The sequence below is a fragment of the Ictalurus punctatus genome, chromosome 8, assembly GCF_001660625.3.
Source record: "Ictalurus punctatus breed USDA103 chromosome 8, Coco_2.0, whole genome shotgun sequence".
Taxonomy (NCBI): Eukaryota; Metazoa; Chordata; class Actinopteri; order Siluriformes; family Ictaluridae; genus Ictalurus; species Ictalurus punctatus.
The window spans coordinates 20,524,939-20,538,902 of record NC_030423.2 but is presented as its reverse complement, the minus strand read 5'-3'; the positions used below and the strand labels follow the sequence as shown (position 1 = coordinate 20,538,902).

General features: G+C 38.3%; 2 protein-coding genes across 8 annotated transcripts in view; both read right to left on the bottom strand.

Moving 5' to 3' along the window:
- The window catches only part of parvaa (parvin, alpha a), a 19,633-nt gene extending 19,295 nt beyond the window's left edge, over window positions 1-338 (bottom strand). Inside the window, exon 1 of the mRNA XM_017475102.3 lies at window positions 44-338. Within this exon, the coding sequence (XP_017330591.1) occupies window positions 44-173 (130 nt within the window). The 5' untranslated portion in view covers window positions 174-338. The remainder of the gene's footprint in view (window positions 1-43) is intronic.
- Window positions 339-3,853: 3,515 nt separating this feature from the next.
- mical2b (microtubule associated monooxygenase, calponin and LIM domain containing 2b) overlaps window positions 3,854-13,964 on the bottom strand; it is a 66,079-nt gene continuing 55,968 nt past the window's right edge. For all 7 annotated transcript variants that reach the window (XM_017474781.3, XM_017474782.3, XM_017474783.3 and 4 more), the window contains 6 exons: window positions 13,871-13,947; window positions 12,208-12,306; window positions 11,971-12,064; window positions 7,215-7,314; window positions 6,309-6,382; window positions 3,854-4,601 (listed from right to left, as the gene is read on the bottom strand). In XM_017474781.3, coding sequence (XP_017330270.2) covers window positions 4,417-4,601; window positions 6,309-6,382; window positions 7,215-7,314; window positions 11,971-12,064; window positions 12,208-12,306; window positions 13,871-13,947 — 629 coding nt within the window. In that variant the 3' untranslated portion in view covers window positions 3,854-4,416. The remainder of the gene's footprint in view (window positions 4,602-6,308; window positions 6,383-7,214; window positions 7,315-11,970; window positions 12,065-12,207; window positions 12,307-13,870; window positions 13,948-13,964) is intronic.

Below are 13,964 nucleotides of genomic sequence, written 5' to 3'. Positions count from 1 at the left end.
TGTTTAACAGAGTTGTACATGTTTTACAGTTTTAAACCTTTACCTTCTTTCGCCTTCTTCCTTCTGACCAAAGTTCCTCCGAGTTTCCCGAGAAAAGTCTCATCTTTCTTCCTGAAGCTCGGAGACAGCGGAGTGGGAGAGGACGGAGACTTCTGCGGAGAGGACGCCATCATTCAACAGTAGCTCTTATAAAAAAAAAAAACAACAAAATAAAACTCACTTATAAATAAAAAAAAAACGTGTTTAATTTCTCTATCCCTTCCTGTAAGATTTATGAAAATCCCTGGAACGGAAACGGAATTCCAAGATATTTAGCCCTGCCCTCGGGAACATGGACTCTCCCTGTGCCGCCCCCCCCACTTTTCGCAATGGTTTCTACCTTCTTTTTTTGTGTTGTTGTTGCACCGCCCACATTTCCAAAGTCTGTCTCGCGCTCCCGAATTGTGGCGTTTCATAGAAACCTGTTCTCACAGGAATCGGGTCTCCATACAGCTCCGCTGTTACGCTGAAAACGGTTGGTGTAAAAACATGTCACGGTCAGAGTCGTCCTGCTTTACTGCAGAACGTGCAAAATGTGCAGTTTCTGTTCATCAGTTCATTCATTTTCATTGTGGATGCTGTATAGTTTTATTGTAACACGGGTAGTAGTAGTATCACTTCTCTCCAAAACGCTTCTCCCAAAAGTATTGGCACCTCACACACAAAAAAGTGGTATTCAAAAGTATTGGCGCCCCTTCAACAAAGTTGATTTGTAGAGACCTTCGACCCTCTTCCAACATTTCAAAGCTATCTTTGGTTCTGACAACAGGTTTTCAGTACGGTTCAAATTCAGACAGAGATGCATATATATATATATATATATATATATATATATATATATATATATATATATATATATATATATGCAAATCTCTCCTTCTCCCCTCTGATTTCTTACAACTAGAGATGCACTGATGTATCAGCCAATAATCGGTATGGGCCGATAAAGGCTATTTTTCACGCCATCGGCCGATAGTTTAAAAACATCCAATGATCAGGGCTGATTATATCCTGTCAATCAACAGAGAGTGGGACAACACATCGATTTCGTGCTGTGTGTAAAGATGATGTCTTTTGTGTGGAATGATGACAAAACTGCAGTTTGTAATATCTGTAATCTCTGCACTGCTAAAATTTTACACCGGATGCTGCAGCAGTGAAGCGGGAGTTTCGGCGTCGAGTCTAAATTTTTTTAGACTCACTCTGAATTAAAGCACCAGTACACCGCTGAAATATTTAAATGAAGATGAGTTTACAAAAAAGTATATATTGCACAGAAAAATATATTTGTAGTGTATTTCATATCCAGTTAATGTTTATATATAAAAAAAGTTGATCTTATATTACCAGTTTGATGTTAATGATGAAGTAGAAATGCTTTTGTTTGTGGAGAGTGAATGTGAGACTAACAGGAGGTTTTTTAGAATTCAGTCGATGTTAATATGAATTAATAACATTCAAGAAGTTAAGAAATCTTGCTTTAATCTTCAGAATTTAGTTCATGTGTTAACGTTCATGTGAGTAATGTGTTTTCTGTTTATGAGACCAGTTACTGTGAAACAACTTGTTGAAATGGAGAGAATAAAGTTTTATTTGCATTTCCTTCAGAATTGTATAATTAATTATTATTAATTTAAAAGAAGGCATAAAAGGCAGAACTATTGGTATCGGTTATCGGTAGCGGCTGATATCACTCTGAATAATCGGTTATCGGTATCAGCTGAGAAATTTAGTATCGGTGCATCTCCACTTAAAACTCTTCCACTTTAGCTGTCCTTCAACCTGTCCTGTAGACCCTTCTCACCTTCTTCAGGCCATTTCTCCCACACTACATTACATGTACATTTATTCATTTAGCAGACGCTTTTATCCAAAGCGACTTACAAATGAGGAAATACAAGCAAAGCGGTATATCAAGCGGAGAGCAATACAAGTAGTGCTACCATACAAGATCTTTAGCTGTATTTTGAAGATGGTGACAGATTCTGCGGTCCACATTGAGGTTGGAGGTTCATTCCACCACCGAGGGACAGTTAGTTTGAAGGTTCTGGAAAGGGACCTTGAGCCACGCTGAGTAGGCACTGCTCACTACTCGCAGATTGCGCAAGGGAACGTAAGGTCCTGTAGTTTCATTCTGTATATCCAAGAAAATCAGACCCTATCACACTGAACAGGCTACACAGCTACTAGTCCAGGCTCTTGTTATCTCAAAACTGGACTATTGCAACACACTACTCCCAGGCCTCACAGCCAGCTCCATCAAACCCCTTCAGATGACTCAGAATGCAGCAGCATGTCTCGTTTTCAACCAGCCCGAAAGCACCCATGTCACACCCCTCTTCATCTCCCTCTACTGGCTTCCTGTAGCCGCCAACATCAAACTTAACACTCCTTTTAGTTATGTTTACGCAACCTGTGATCAGTTAACAACCGACGCATAGTAGTGCCTACACAGTGAGGCATGAGGTCCTTTTCCGAACCTTTAATCTGATTGTCCCTCAGTGGTGGAATGAGCTTCCTCAATCCAGACAGCAGAATCTGTCTCTATCTTCAAAAAATGGCTATGAACACTTAACTAACCCCTATCGAACACGCTCGTTTTAATGCGCCATCGTTCCTACATTAACAGCTCAGTCACAGGGATGTCTAATGTTGATGTTCCACATAAACCGATTAAAATAATGAGTGGTGATATAGTGAAGTTTTCTGTGAGATGTTAATTTAGCATTTATGGAAGGAGTCTCCAGTGTCAGCGCTTCGCAACGATCAGAAATAAAGCCGCAATTTTCATGCATGTAAAAGTCTACAGAAGAGAGTTTACGGTTTGTGGCTTGTCTGTATATTTATTGTCTTATTAACTTCAAGAGAAAGAGTGAGAAAGATGGTGAGGGATAAAAAACTGTTCATATGTAGCTGCTATAAACAGAAGTGAGAACAGGAAGTTTAAATCAATTTTAAATCAAACTACAAACTGATAACATGTACAATTTGTCTTTAATAAATAAATAAATAAATAAATAAATAGCTAGCAACACAGTGTGTAGGCTCAATCCTGAGCTCGTGTGGGGTTCTTCCAGGTTTCCGGTTTCCTTCCACCTCCTAAAAACATGCAAGGTGATGGACTGAGTGTTAAAACTGCGACTAGCTGTGAACGTGTGTGAACAGAGCCATGCTGTGGGATTGGCGTTGCTTCCAGGACGTATTCCCACCTCACACCCAGTATGACTCCGCATCCCCCGCCACCCTGATGAGGATCCAGCGCTTCCTGGAAATGCGTGAAATGTTAGCATTGCTTAAAATGAGTGCTGTGGTTGAAGAGGAATAGAACACTTCCGGACGTGGGTTTAACAGCAAAATAAAAACTTCAAGGTGGTAACAGTATCCGAGTCGCATCGCACCATCCCGTCGTTGATTATTTTCCTAGAACAGCACACCTTTCACATTTTCTTCCTTATACATTTAACCCACTATAAAATATAAGAATATAGACACTTTTAAAACATCCATCAGCAAACAGTGTTTGCGGTCTTTATTAAATTAAATCGATCCACGCCTCGTTTGGCCGTGTTTCTATCATAAATTAAATATAGAACTGATTACAGGATATGACTAACGAATTAAACAGAACATTAATGTCAGGAACATGAAACATACTGTATACAACTGTTAAACTTTACATTCAAGTTGACAGACACGTACAAATCAGAGCATCGACGTTACGTACAGTATTAATGCACCCTCGTGACTACAGTTATTCACAAACACAGTAGTAGTAGTAGTAGGAGTAGTAGTAGACACTTGCAGTGTTTTAGTGTTTCATGTTTTTTTTTTTTTTTTTTAGTGTGTTAAGTGTTTAGGCTGCCACTCACTGGAAACGAGTGCCTATTGTAAATAAATATAACCCATTAGTGATGTTTACGGATTAATACGAGGCACATCTTGGGCGGTTTTTAGTTCAAAAGAAGCAGCAGTGAGGCAGCAGGGTGTTTATTTTGATGTTTGGGGAAAACTCGCTGACTTTAATAAGATTTCTTTTCTGCAAGATATAATGTGAAACGAGTTTCATTCAGTCAGTGCTCAGTCGGAAATAGCAGGACATGTACAATCTCGTAAAAAAAAAAAAAAAAAAAAACAACAACTTGCGTATCGGTGTTAGAAACTTCTTCACTCCACATTTTTGAGCAAGAACGCAGATCTAGGATCAGTCAGCGGTTTAAGTATAGTGATAAAGAAACAGAAGGGTAATGTATATATAGCCAAAACTTTCATAAGCGCTAGAAGGTTTCCCTGCTTAGTCAAGTTTGTGTTCATCTTCATCCTAAATCAGCACTCAACTGTGTGTGTGTGTGTGTGTGTGTGTGTGTGTGAGAGAGTGGGTCATGACCAGTGAAACTGGTAGCCCTTGGAGAGGATGAGGCTCTCGAGGTCGTGGTCCTCGGCTTTCTCCTGCAGCCGTTGTTCCTCGAGCAGGCTCACCAGACGATCTCTTTCCTCCACCACCTTCATCACCTCGCCCAGCAGGGCCTGTTCCTCCGCCAGCTCCGCAGCGCTCTTCTTACAGTCTGCACAGCAAAACAGGCCCGGAGTGACTTTTACACACAGCATACAAGCACGTTTATGCCCAAACAAGCAACAAGAGCTTTCTTTCTTTTTTTCCTTCCCTTTTCTGTTTTAAACAAAACTATCCATAGCTTATAGCTTTATTATAAAGTGCACCACTTGTGAAGTCTGAAAGCATAGTGTAGGTTATCCATTACCATTCTGAAATGCTGTAATGAGTCAGTGTAGTGGACTATCTCTAGAACGCTGTAGATCATCAACTCTCTCCAGTTGCTTTACTGCTTAATATTAATTTGAGTGCTTCTTTGAATCGTGTGTCATTCTGACCCAAAGGTAGAGGGGAAAAAATTGAATTCCTCTATCAGAGCATCAATCAGAAATCTAATATATTGTGTATTTCATATACACGACATTCAAAACAGACTTCTTGTTAACTACAGTATTATTCGGCCTTGTCGGTAACAAGAGTCGCACCATTATTAAGCAATATCGCACTTCTTGTACTGAATCTCACAGCCCTGCTGTGTAATCAGTACGATTAATCTTTTACACAACAGTGCTACAAACAAAAAATGAATACAGATTAACTGACATTTCAGACAAAATATGTTTTGTTTATTTTTGCTCCATCCCCACAAACCTACTGCGTCCCAGTTCGCCTACTTATACTATGCACTAGAAGTATGTACTCTTTTTGTGAAGAAAATTTTCCTACTTTTGAGCGTGTAGCAAAAAGAACGCAAGTACTGGGATGTACTAACACATCATGTAATTGAAGAGAACCTTGTTGCCTAGTTACGCATACCGTCACTTTAAACAAACTACTTGTTGCATTTCAGCTTTTCTTCATTCATTATTCCTTATATAATTTCTACTTTATTAGAAAGAATTTGCCATTCCACCGATTTATTTTTATTTATAATTAGGGCTTAATATTTAAGTCCTTAGGCTTAAATACTGAAGACGAATCACCGACGGTACATCCGTCCGCTATGTTTGCATGGTGAATTCACCCTCGCGCAAGGAGTTGTGGGTAATGTTAGCAGAAAAAGTGTTCACGGATCCACAAATCGAAAATCTACCGGACACAGATGACCATCCGGGTACCTTCGGGATTTGGGACACGCTCAATCTAATACTAAATCGGACACTATTTAGGAAGGATAGTAGGTGAATTGGGACGTGACAATAGTTCCCAATCGTGACTCAAAGCCAGTAACCATAGTAACTGTCTCAGTGTAATTAACTGGAATTGCATGTGATTTTTGTCAAACCAGATTTTTGTCAACAATTTATACAACCTAACCTGAGCGTTTGTATCTGGAGTCACTTTACTAATAAATATTTGTTCACGAGCTGTTAAGCAAAATCCTTACATTTACTACCAAATAATGTAAATATAATTACAGTAGAGGACTTCTGCGTATTACGATTCATGTTTCATAATTATAGGAATCATTTTGATCATACTGTATTTGCCCGCACTAATTTATAAAACCCAAGCACTGTTAACGTCTTGTACTGTAAGGAGGTTGTGTGAATAACGTGAAAAACTTGAATAATGTGAGTTGTTGCCATGGTGATGGAACACCATGCGCCTCTGGTATCTCCAGGTTTAGCATTGTGTTGCTTGAACTGAACCAGTGTTGCCAGGTAAATACTGAAAAGCGGTGGAAACGCGCAGACGATTAAGTGATGATCACTCTCACCTTCGGTGGCCATCCTGCGTCTGAGATCCTGCTGTAGCCGACTCTGTCTGTCCTCCAGCTCCAGCTCCTTTGCACTGCAACAGAGACACGTAATGCATTCGATACCAACCTCAGACTCAAACCCTCTTGTGGAAGGGGTAAAAAAAAAAGAAGAAAAAACAATTCCCTGGCATTTCAGTCTATCTAAGTGGTCTGTAGTCTTGAGTCTTTCCTATTTTCTCCCCAGTTTGGATATCTGCCAATTCCCAAATACCAGCCAGTCCTCCTTGATCACACAACTACTACCCCAGGAGCACACTGCATCACAGAGCGGAGTATCACACTCAGAGGAAAGAGTAATCTGCCCTCTTCCGCATACATGAGCTCACAGATGTCTGCGATTGGCTAGTGTCCCTGTGATTGACAGGAGAGAGAGCATGCCCCTAGGGTTCAAACTCCGCGATCTCCCGATGATCTCGCCACTCTGTTTTTGTCCCTTCTTTTAATCTGTGGGTTTGTCTTTTATGGCTTTTTTTTTTTTAATTGTTTTAATCATGTATCGATCTATTTTCATTCATTCCTATTTTCTCTCATTGCTGTTTGACATTACTTGATTTTTACTTGTCACCTTTAAATGTGCTGTGTATACAAAAGTTACTTGACGTCATATGAAATGAGAATGATTGGATTATTAGTGTGCATGTAAACACACTCGGGTGCTGGAGGTCTTCCAAAACTGAACTACATAGAATTTACTAAAACACACACACAAAAAATGTTTTTCCATCTAGATACTTATAAACTAATTTTAAGACACGTAGCTTTCATTAAGTTCTAACAGTACTACATTTCATTTGTCATATTCTCCGCACGCTTACACGGGCACAGACCTCGGCCCAATTCTTACACCCAGGGGGAGTTTCTTACAAGATCATGAGCTCCGATTCGTATCTGGCCAGCTTGTTCTTCTCCAGGACGAGTCTAAACCACGTGTGCAGGAGCTCGGCCTCGTCTGCTGATGCGTCCTCTGAAACACAAAAACGCAACACAGGCTACGCTTACAAACCACGCTTCCCATTCAAACGAATCTCTGACAGTTCAAGAAGTGCTTTATTTAGCCCCCAAAAAATTCAAACTAAAGTGTAGAAATATTTCATTGTTATAGTTGGTTGTTTTTGCTATTGTGTTTTTGTTCTTATAGTTGTATTGTCTTTGATTTTGCTATGAATATAATTAATGTTAATATTTCTATTACTATTATTTTAACTATTGCTGTTCTCAACTATTGTTCTCGTCATAATGTTGGTGTTAGTAATGTTAGTCATTTTTATTGTTATTTTAATTGTATTCTTATTATATTTGTTTTAATTACAACAACTATTTATTATTGTTGTTTTTGCTGTGTTACTGTCATTATTGCCAGTTATACTTAATTTTGTTACTGTATTATTATTATTATTATTATTATTATTATACTACAATATAGATTGGTGAATCTATCTTGGCCACATGGATAAGTTTGTCTTGTTTTATAAAATCATATACATTTTAAAGCGTGGATTCCCTTATGCATATTACACTGATGACATCTTTCATTTATTTTAAAGTGGAAAATCTATTAAATATTTACATCGGCTATATGATACAAATAATACAAATCCTCGACAAACTGTATTTGTTTATATTTCTTGGTACATCACCCAGGAGAGTCCTGATCATATCAGAAATGTGTAAATATTTTTCTATAACAGTCATGAAAGACATGACAGCTGTCACACCGAGGCACCCCCTTCAGCAGTGTCCATAGTGTATATGAGCACGCTGTCCACCACCTATTCGTTCCATTCATCACAAATGTGTGAATGTCAGATAACAATGAAGCCTTTCAGCCCCAAAGCCCTCTGCTCTTTCTGCTGATACAATGATCTACACAGATGAGTAAACACGGAGGACAATAGCTGCTGGACTGCCAGAGTCCATCATTCGACTCTGTACATATTCACCGGCATCTACAGCAGGGCAGCAGCTGGTGCTTGCTCAAGATGGCTGGTCAAAAGATACACAAAGGCAGACTAACAACAACTGGCTGCATCCTTCTGCCTGCAAGCTCTCATAAGTACACAACTGAGCGAGGGCTATTTAAAAAAAAAAAAAAAAAAAATCATATGATGCACTTTGGAACACATGCGTTCACCTTGGAGATGTTCACAACAATCTACACACGGCATGCAATAGAGGCTGAAAGGTTAACCAATATCACAAAGTATTTCCAAAAAGGAGCCCTGCCCCGCCCCACATTTCAAAGATGTTAAAATTCAATTTAACCAAACGCAAATAGCACACTGACTTTCAAGACCATGATTATAAACTCATTATCCGTCCAGGCACGGTTACTTTTTTCATCCGGAAGAATTGCGGGCTTTAATAACCCTCACGTATATAAACATTCGCTAAAATAATGAAACGTCAGACCATTTTGGAGCACTTTTCCCCTTTCCAACCTATTTAAAGGACCCATTACCTCTACAGTCATTTCGGCACAATTTACACTCTAAGTGGCTATTTGGTTTGAATGCAAATTGCTATTATTTGAATGGCTAATTTCGACCCTCTTACAAAAACCTCTGGCACCGAGGCATGGATCGGGGATGAGGACGGCTAATATGGAAAGGCCACGAGATGACGAGATGAAAAAGAGGGAAGAAAAACGTGCGCCGTTCACCGCAAACCTTTTTCCAACAACTTCATGGAATGACCTTGTGGTTTTCTTTTTAAATAAAGAAATAAATAATCAAATAATCAAATAAATAAATAAATAAATAAAAGCCATATAGTTATAACACATGTACAGCACCAAGGCTGCGTGTAGGCTTCGGCATTCAAATGTCCCTGATTCAAATGATTCAGACCTGTATGACTGCATTCCTCAGAGTTATACCTTTGAATTAGCTATGGTCCAAGCTTTTAATGAGCATTGAATTAACTAGAATTAGTAAAGAAAGGAAGTTCAGGTCGGAGTCACCTGAAATGATACATTGAGAATGAATAGGTTCCTATACAAGATGGAATATTTTGCATTTAGATACATTTTCAATTTTTGAAGGGTTACATGTTCATGCATACGTTCATCTTTGGTAAGTGTTTTATCCTGGTCAGGGTTGTGGAGGACATGGAGCATATTCAGTGGGGGAAATAAATATTGAATGCATCAACATTATTTTCAGTAAATATATTTCCAATGAGGCTATTCACATGAAATTTTCACCAGACATCAGTATTAACTCAGGAAATCCGGAAATATAAAGAATTCACAACGTTAAAGTCCATAAATAAAAGTTGTGTGTAATAAAGTGGAATGACACAGGAATAAAAGTATTGAACACGCTAAGAAAAAGCAGTTCTTCGAGGTAAGGTAAGGCAGACGAGTGCAAAATGGAACTTTTTGTCTGTCATACTACACACCATGTTTGGAGAAGAAATGGCACTGCACGTCACCCTAAAAACACTATACTAACAGTGAAGTTTGGAGGTGGAAGCGTCATGGTGTGGGGATGTTTTTCATCACATGGTACTGACAGACTTCATGTAATTGAAGGAATGAATGGAGCCCTTTACCGGGAGAGTCTTGAGAAGAATCTGCTGCCATCCACCAGGATGATGAAGATGAGATGTGGGTGGATTTCCAGCAGGACAACGATCCAAAACATACAGCAAAGGAAACTCAATTGGTTTCAGAGAAAAAAAAAAAAAAAACTCAAGGTGTTAGAATGGCCCAGTCAATCACCTGACTTGAAACCAACTGAACAAGATTTAAAAGACAATATTTTTAGAAGAATGGGCCAAAATCACACCTGAATACTGCGGCCTATTAATTTCTTCATACAAGAAGTGCCTTGAAGCCGTCATTACAAACAAACGCTTCTCCACGAAGTATTAAAGAAATTTCCATTAGTGTGTTCAGTACGTTTTTCCTGTGTCATTCCACATAACTTTATTTATGGACTTTAATGTTTGGATTTCTTTGTGTGTGGATTTCTTGAGTTAATACCAAAACCTGGTAAAAAATTTCATGTGAATAACCTCATTGGAAATATATTTACTGAAAAAAAAAAAAACGTTGACGCGTTCAATACTTATTTCTCCCACAGTATGTGGTACACGGGGTGTGAGGCAAAACACTGAAGTCGGTTTTAGACTGTGCCATTTTTAAGGTTAAGATTTGTCGTCCTGTATGAGATCCATAAAATTACTACGAAAAACTGCTACGTTCTGTTTACGTCATCTTTCAGTCAGCTCGTGCAGAAAAGTAGCTTACATAAACACAAAAACATTCATCAAAGTGAACATGAGGTAATAAGGAATATTTTTTCCCCCCATTAGCAGGTTTTATTTACATTTCCTCGTCACCACCAGCGTATTAGTAGCCATCTTGTGAATTTGGCGTTATCTTATTCCCATTCTCCTTCTGGTGGATTTTAGATGAGCGTCGTAGAAGGGCTCACACTGAGATTTGAATCGCAAATTCCTCCAAAAAAAACATTTTATCCTCGAAGGCAAAACTAATGAATCTTTATTCAATTGTTTTTAAACAAATATAAGACTATTACTCCTATTTATAGAACTGCTTTGATATTTTTTTTTTATTATTCATTTCACACGTTTATTTCTAGACCAAAGCAAAATTATCTGCCAATAAGAGAGAATAAGATACTTTGAAGCTGAAATGAGTAAATATGTCTAGAAAGCATGTATGCCTTGCACCTACGGGGTCGGGGGTTCAAGTTTGCATGTCCTCCCAGTGCTTTGGGGGTTTCCTCCGGGTACTCTGGTTTCCTCCCCCAGTGCAAAGAGTCATAGTTGGCTGATTGGCATTTCCAAAATTGCCTGTGGTATGCGAGTGTGTGTGTGATTGTTTGAAATATTCTCAACTTTTCATTTGTTCATCATTTGCTCACTGACTGCCAATGAGCATGTCTATGATCTACGATGAAATGAAAATCTTGAAAGTGTGACATAAATAAGAGAAACGCTTTTGCATTTCACGCGAGTCAACAACAACCGCTCACACAACATCCTGATTTCAATGTATCCTGAAGGCAGCACTGGATGTACATTCAATGCAACCAGAAGAATGACTTTTTCTGGAGGAATCCAGGCACTTGTTAAGTGCTGGAACGACTGCATTAACAAAATGGAGATTACATATAAAAATGATACACTTTTGTGATACCTATTTGCATAAACAATGCAAAAAAAAAAAAAAAAAAAAAAAAAACAACCCTAAAAAACAACGGTTTTTATTGACTCATAAGACCACAGATCTCAATCCACGACCATAGAATCATTTTATGATATTGTGATTAGTTTTGACTGCAGCATGAAAACTGGGCTGAAAATAATTATATATGGGACAATGCCATATTGGAGCAGTCTGATTACATTCTTGATGCAAAATGAACTGCAGAGTTGCTTAATTGTCGCTTTAAAGTGTATTGTTTCCCCCCTCCGCATATATATCCAGATACGATCATTTTAAATCAACATTAAGTCTACATGAATTTCCTAAAAGTGATGGACCTCTCAGAAATATATGATATATAAGGTGAGAATTAGGTCGGCTTAGCATGAATTCGACTGCAGCAACCAGCCATTTTAAAACACATGGCCACATGATAAAAATTACCACTCTCTCCTCTGAGGATCTTCTCCAGCACTACTCCCTTCTCCTCAAGAGCTCTCTGCTTCTCCTCAACCTCCTCCAGCTGCCTCTGGATAACCTACACACACACACACACACACACACACACACACACACACACACACACACACACACACACACACACACACACACACACACGCGCTTTAGTTACAGCTACATTACATGCGACGCGAACGCAATGTCTTGCGTTCATGATTGTACCTGAGCCCTGTGAAGTCGTTTCAGCTGCTCTCTCTTGGTTTGCATGATGAGTGTTTTCTCCTGCTGCTTGCTCTGTCTCTCCGACTGGCCTGAGTCAGACTAGATAAAGCATAAAAAAAACAAAAAAACAAAGAAAGATGGATAAACAAAGTAACTAGCTAAACTACACTTACCAGACTTGCTGCTCTCAAATAATGACAACTGTCACTGTAGCGCTTTTGCCATTACTTTATATTATATTATATTATATTATATAATATTATATATATATATATATATATATATATATATATATATATATATATATATATATATATATTATACCACACCACAACACTGCTGAATTCTTGATTCTGATTGGTCTAATAATAAACTGCTTAAAAACACTTTCTATAAGACGATGTTTATTTAACATTAATGGAAAGTCTCTAGTGTAGACATTTTGTAACCGTCAGGAAGTTTCCGATCCGGGGAAAGTCTTTAAGATGGAGGAATTTGTGCTCATGGGTTTACCGGTAACCTTTTTGTCCGTCGTTAGCTTTAAGAACGAGAAAACGAGTAGAACGTGATGCCTCCAGCACCCTGTTACTCATTTGTATGCCAGAAATGCACTTAAATATTCTTCAAACATAAAAGGAAACTATTAAAGAAAAATGATTTCGGAAATTTGACCTTGCTGTGACCTTGACCCTACTACTTTACTGAATCTACTCAATTCATCTGCTGGATACAATGAGAATTATATATAAATCCTACAAACTCGCTAACCAGAAACTCGGATTAAAACGTAACGCGTTCCCCACTCAGTGGCAGAGGCATAGAAAGCAGCTGGTCAGGAAATGACTGTTTACAGACGCTATAATGTAAGCGTGAAGAGAAGAATAACGTGTTGTAGATGTTCTACAACATTAAATGTAACTATAAACAGATATAAACTACAATGTGTTGTTTTTCATTAATAAACAATGCAATCAGTGACGAACTGGTGTGCTACAGGAGGAATAAAACGCATGTTGTTAATGGAAAATAATCAGGGTAGGAACAGTCATTTCGGTTGTTCCCAATTTGCACAGTTATAGTATCTGGATCTGGTTTTTGTGGAGCTGTTACTCCAAACTATTTATTATTCGATAGAGAAGAAAAATAAATACTCTTCAAACACATTTTGGTGAAATTAAATCTGCTTTGAAATTACACATATTTTCCTGCCAGGATGGAAATGAAAATGTTCCGTAACATGCTTTAAAAAAAAAAAAGTCATTATTTGTTCCATGCTAAATTAAGATTAACAAACCAATTTATGGGGCTCATCTCAGTAGTAAGACTTTCATCAGTGAGAAAATAACAGGATCTCTGTGGTTCTGTAGTGCTCTTGAATGCTGGTGGAGATTGAAAAAACGCTATTCACTGGAGCTTATACGTGGCTTGCTATAAGTACAACACTTAAAGGATATATTCATTCCATGGCTGCTTTTCAGATAACACATAACGTAGCGGAAGAAAAACTTGCTTGTGCACCTAGAGGGTGAGGCCAGTCTTGACTCCCTACTGCTCTCGCTGTTATAGAATTAAATTCCATTATCTGATATAAAATGTTTATTATAAATGCAGTTTTAAAAAGGTGAGAAGAGTCTCAAAGCAGTAGATCTATTTTTTCTATTACCCTTTGTGTGATGGATTTCTGGTCTTCCTCACTGGATGAATAGTCATCTTCCGCTTGTTGTTGCTGTTGTGATGATGCTATGAACATACAGTAA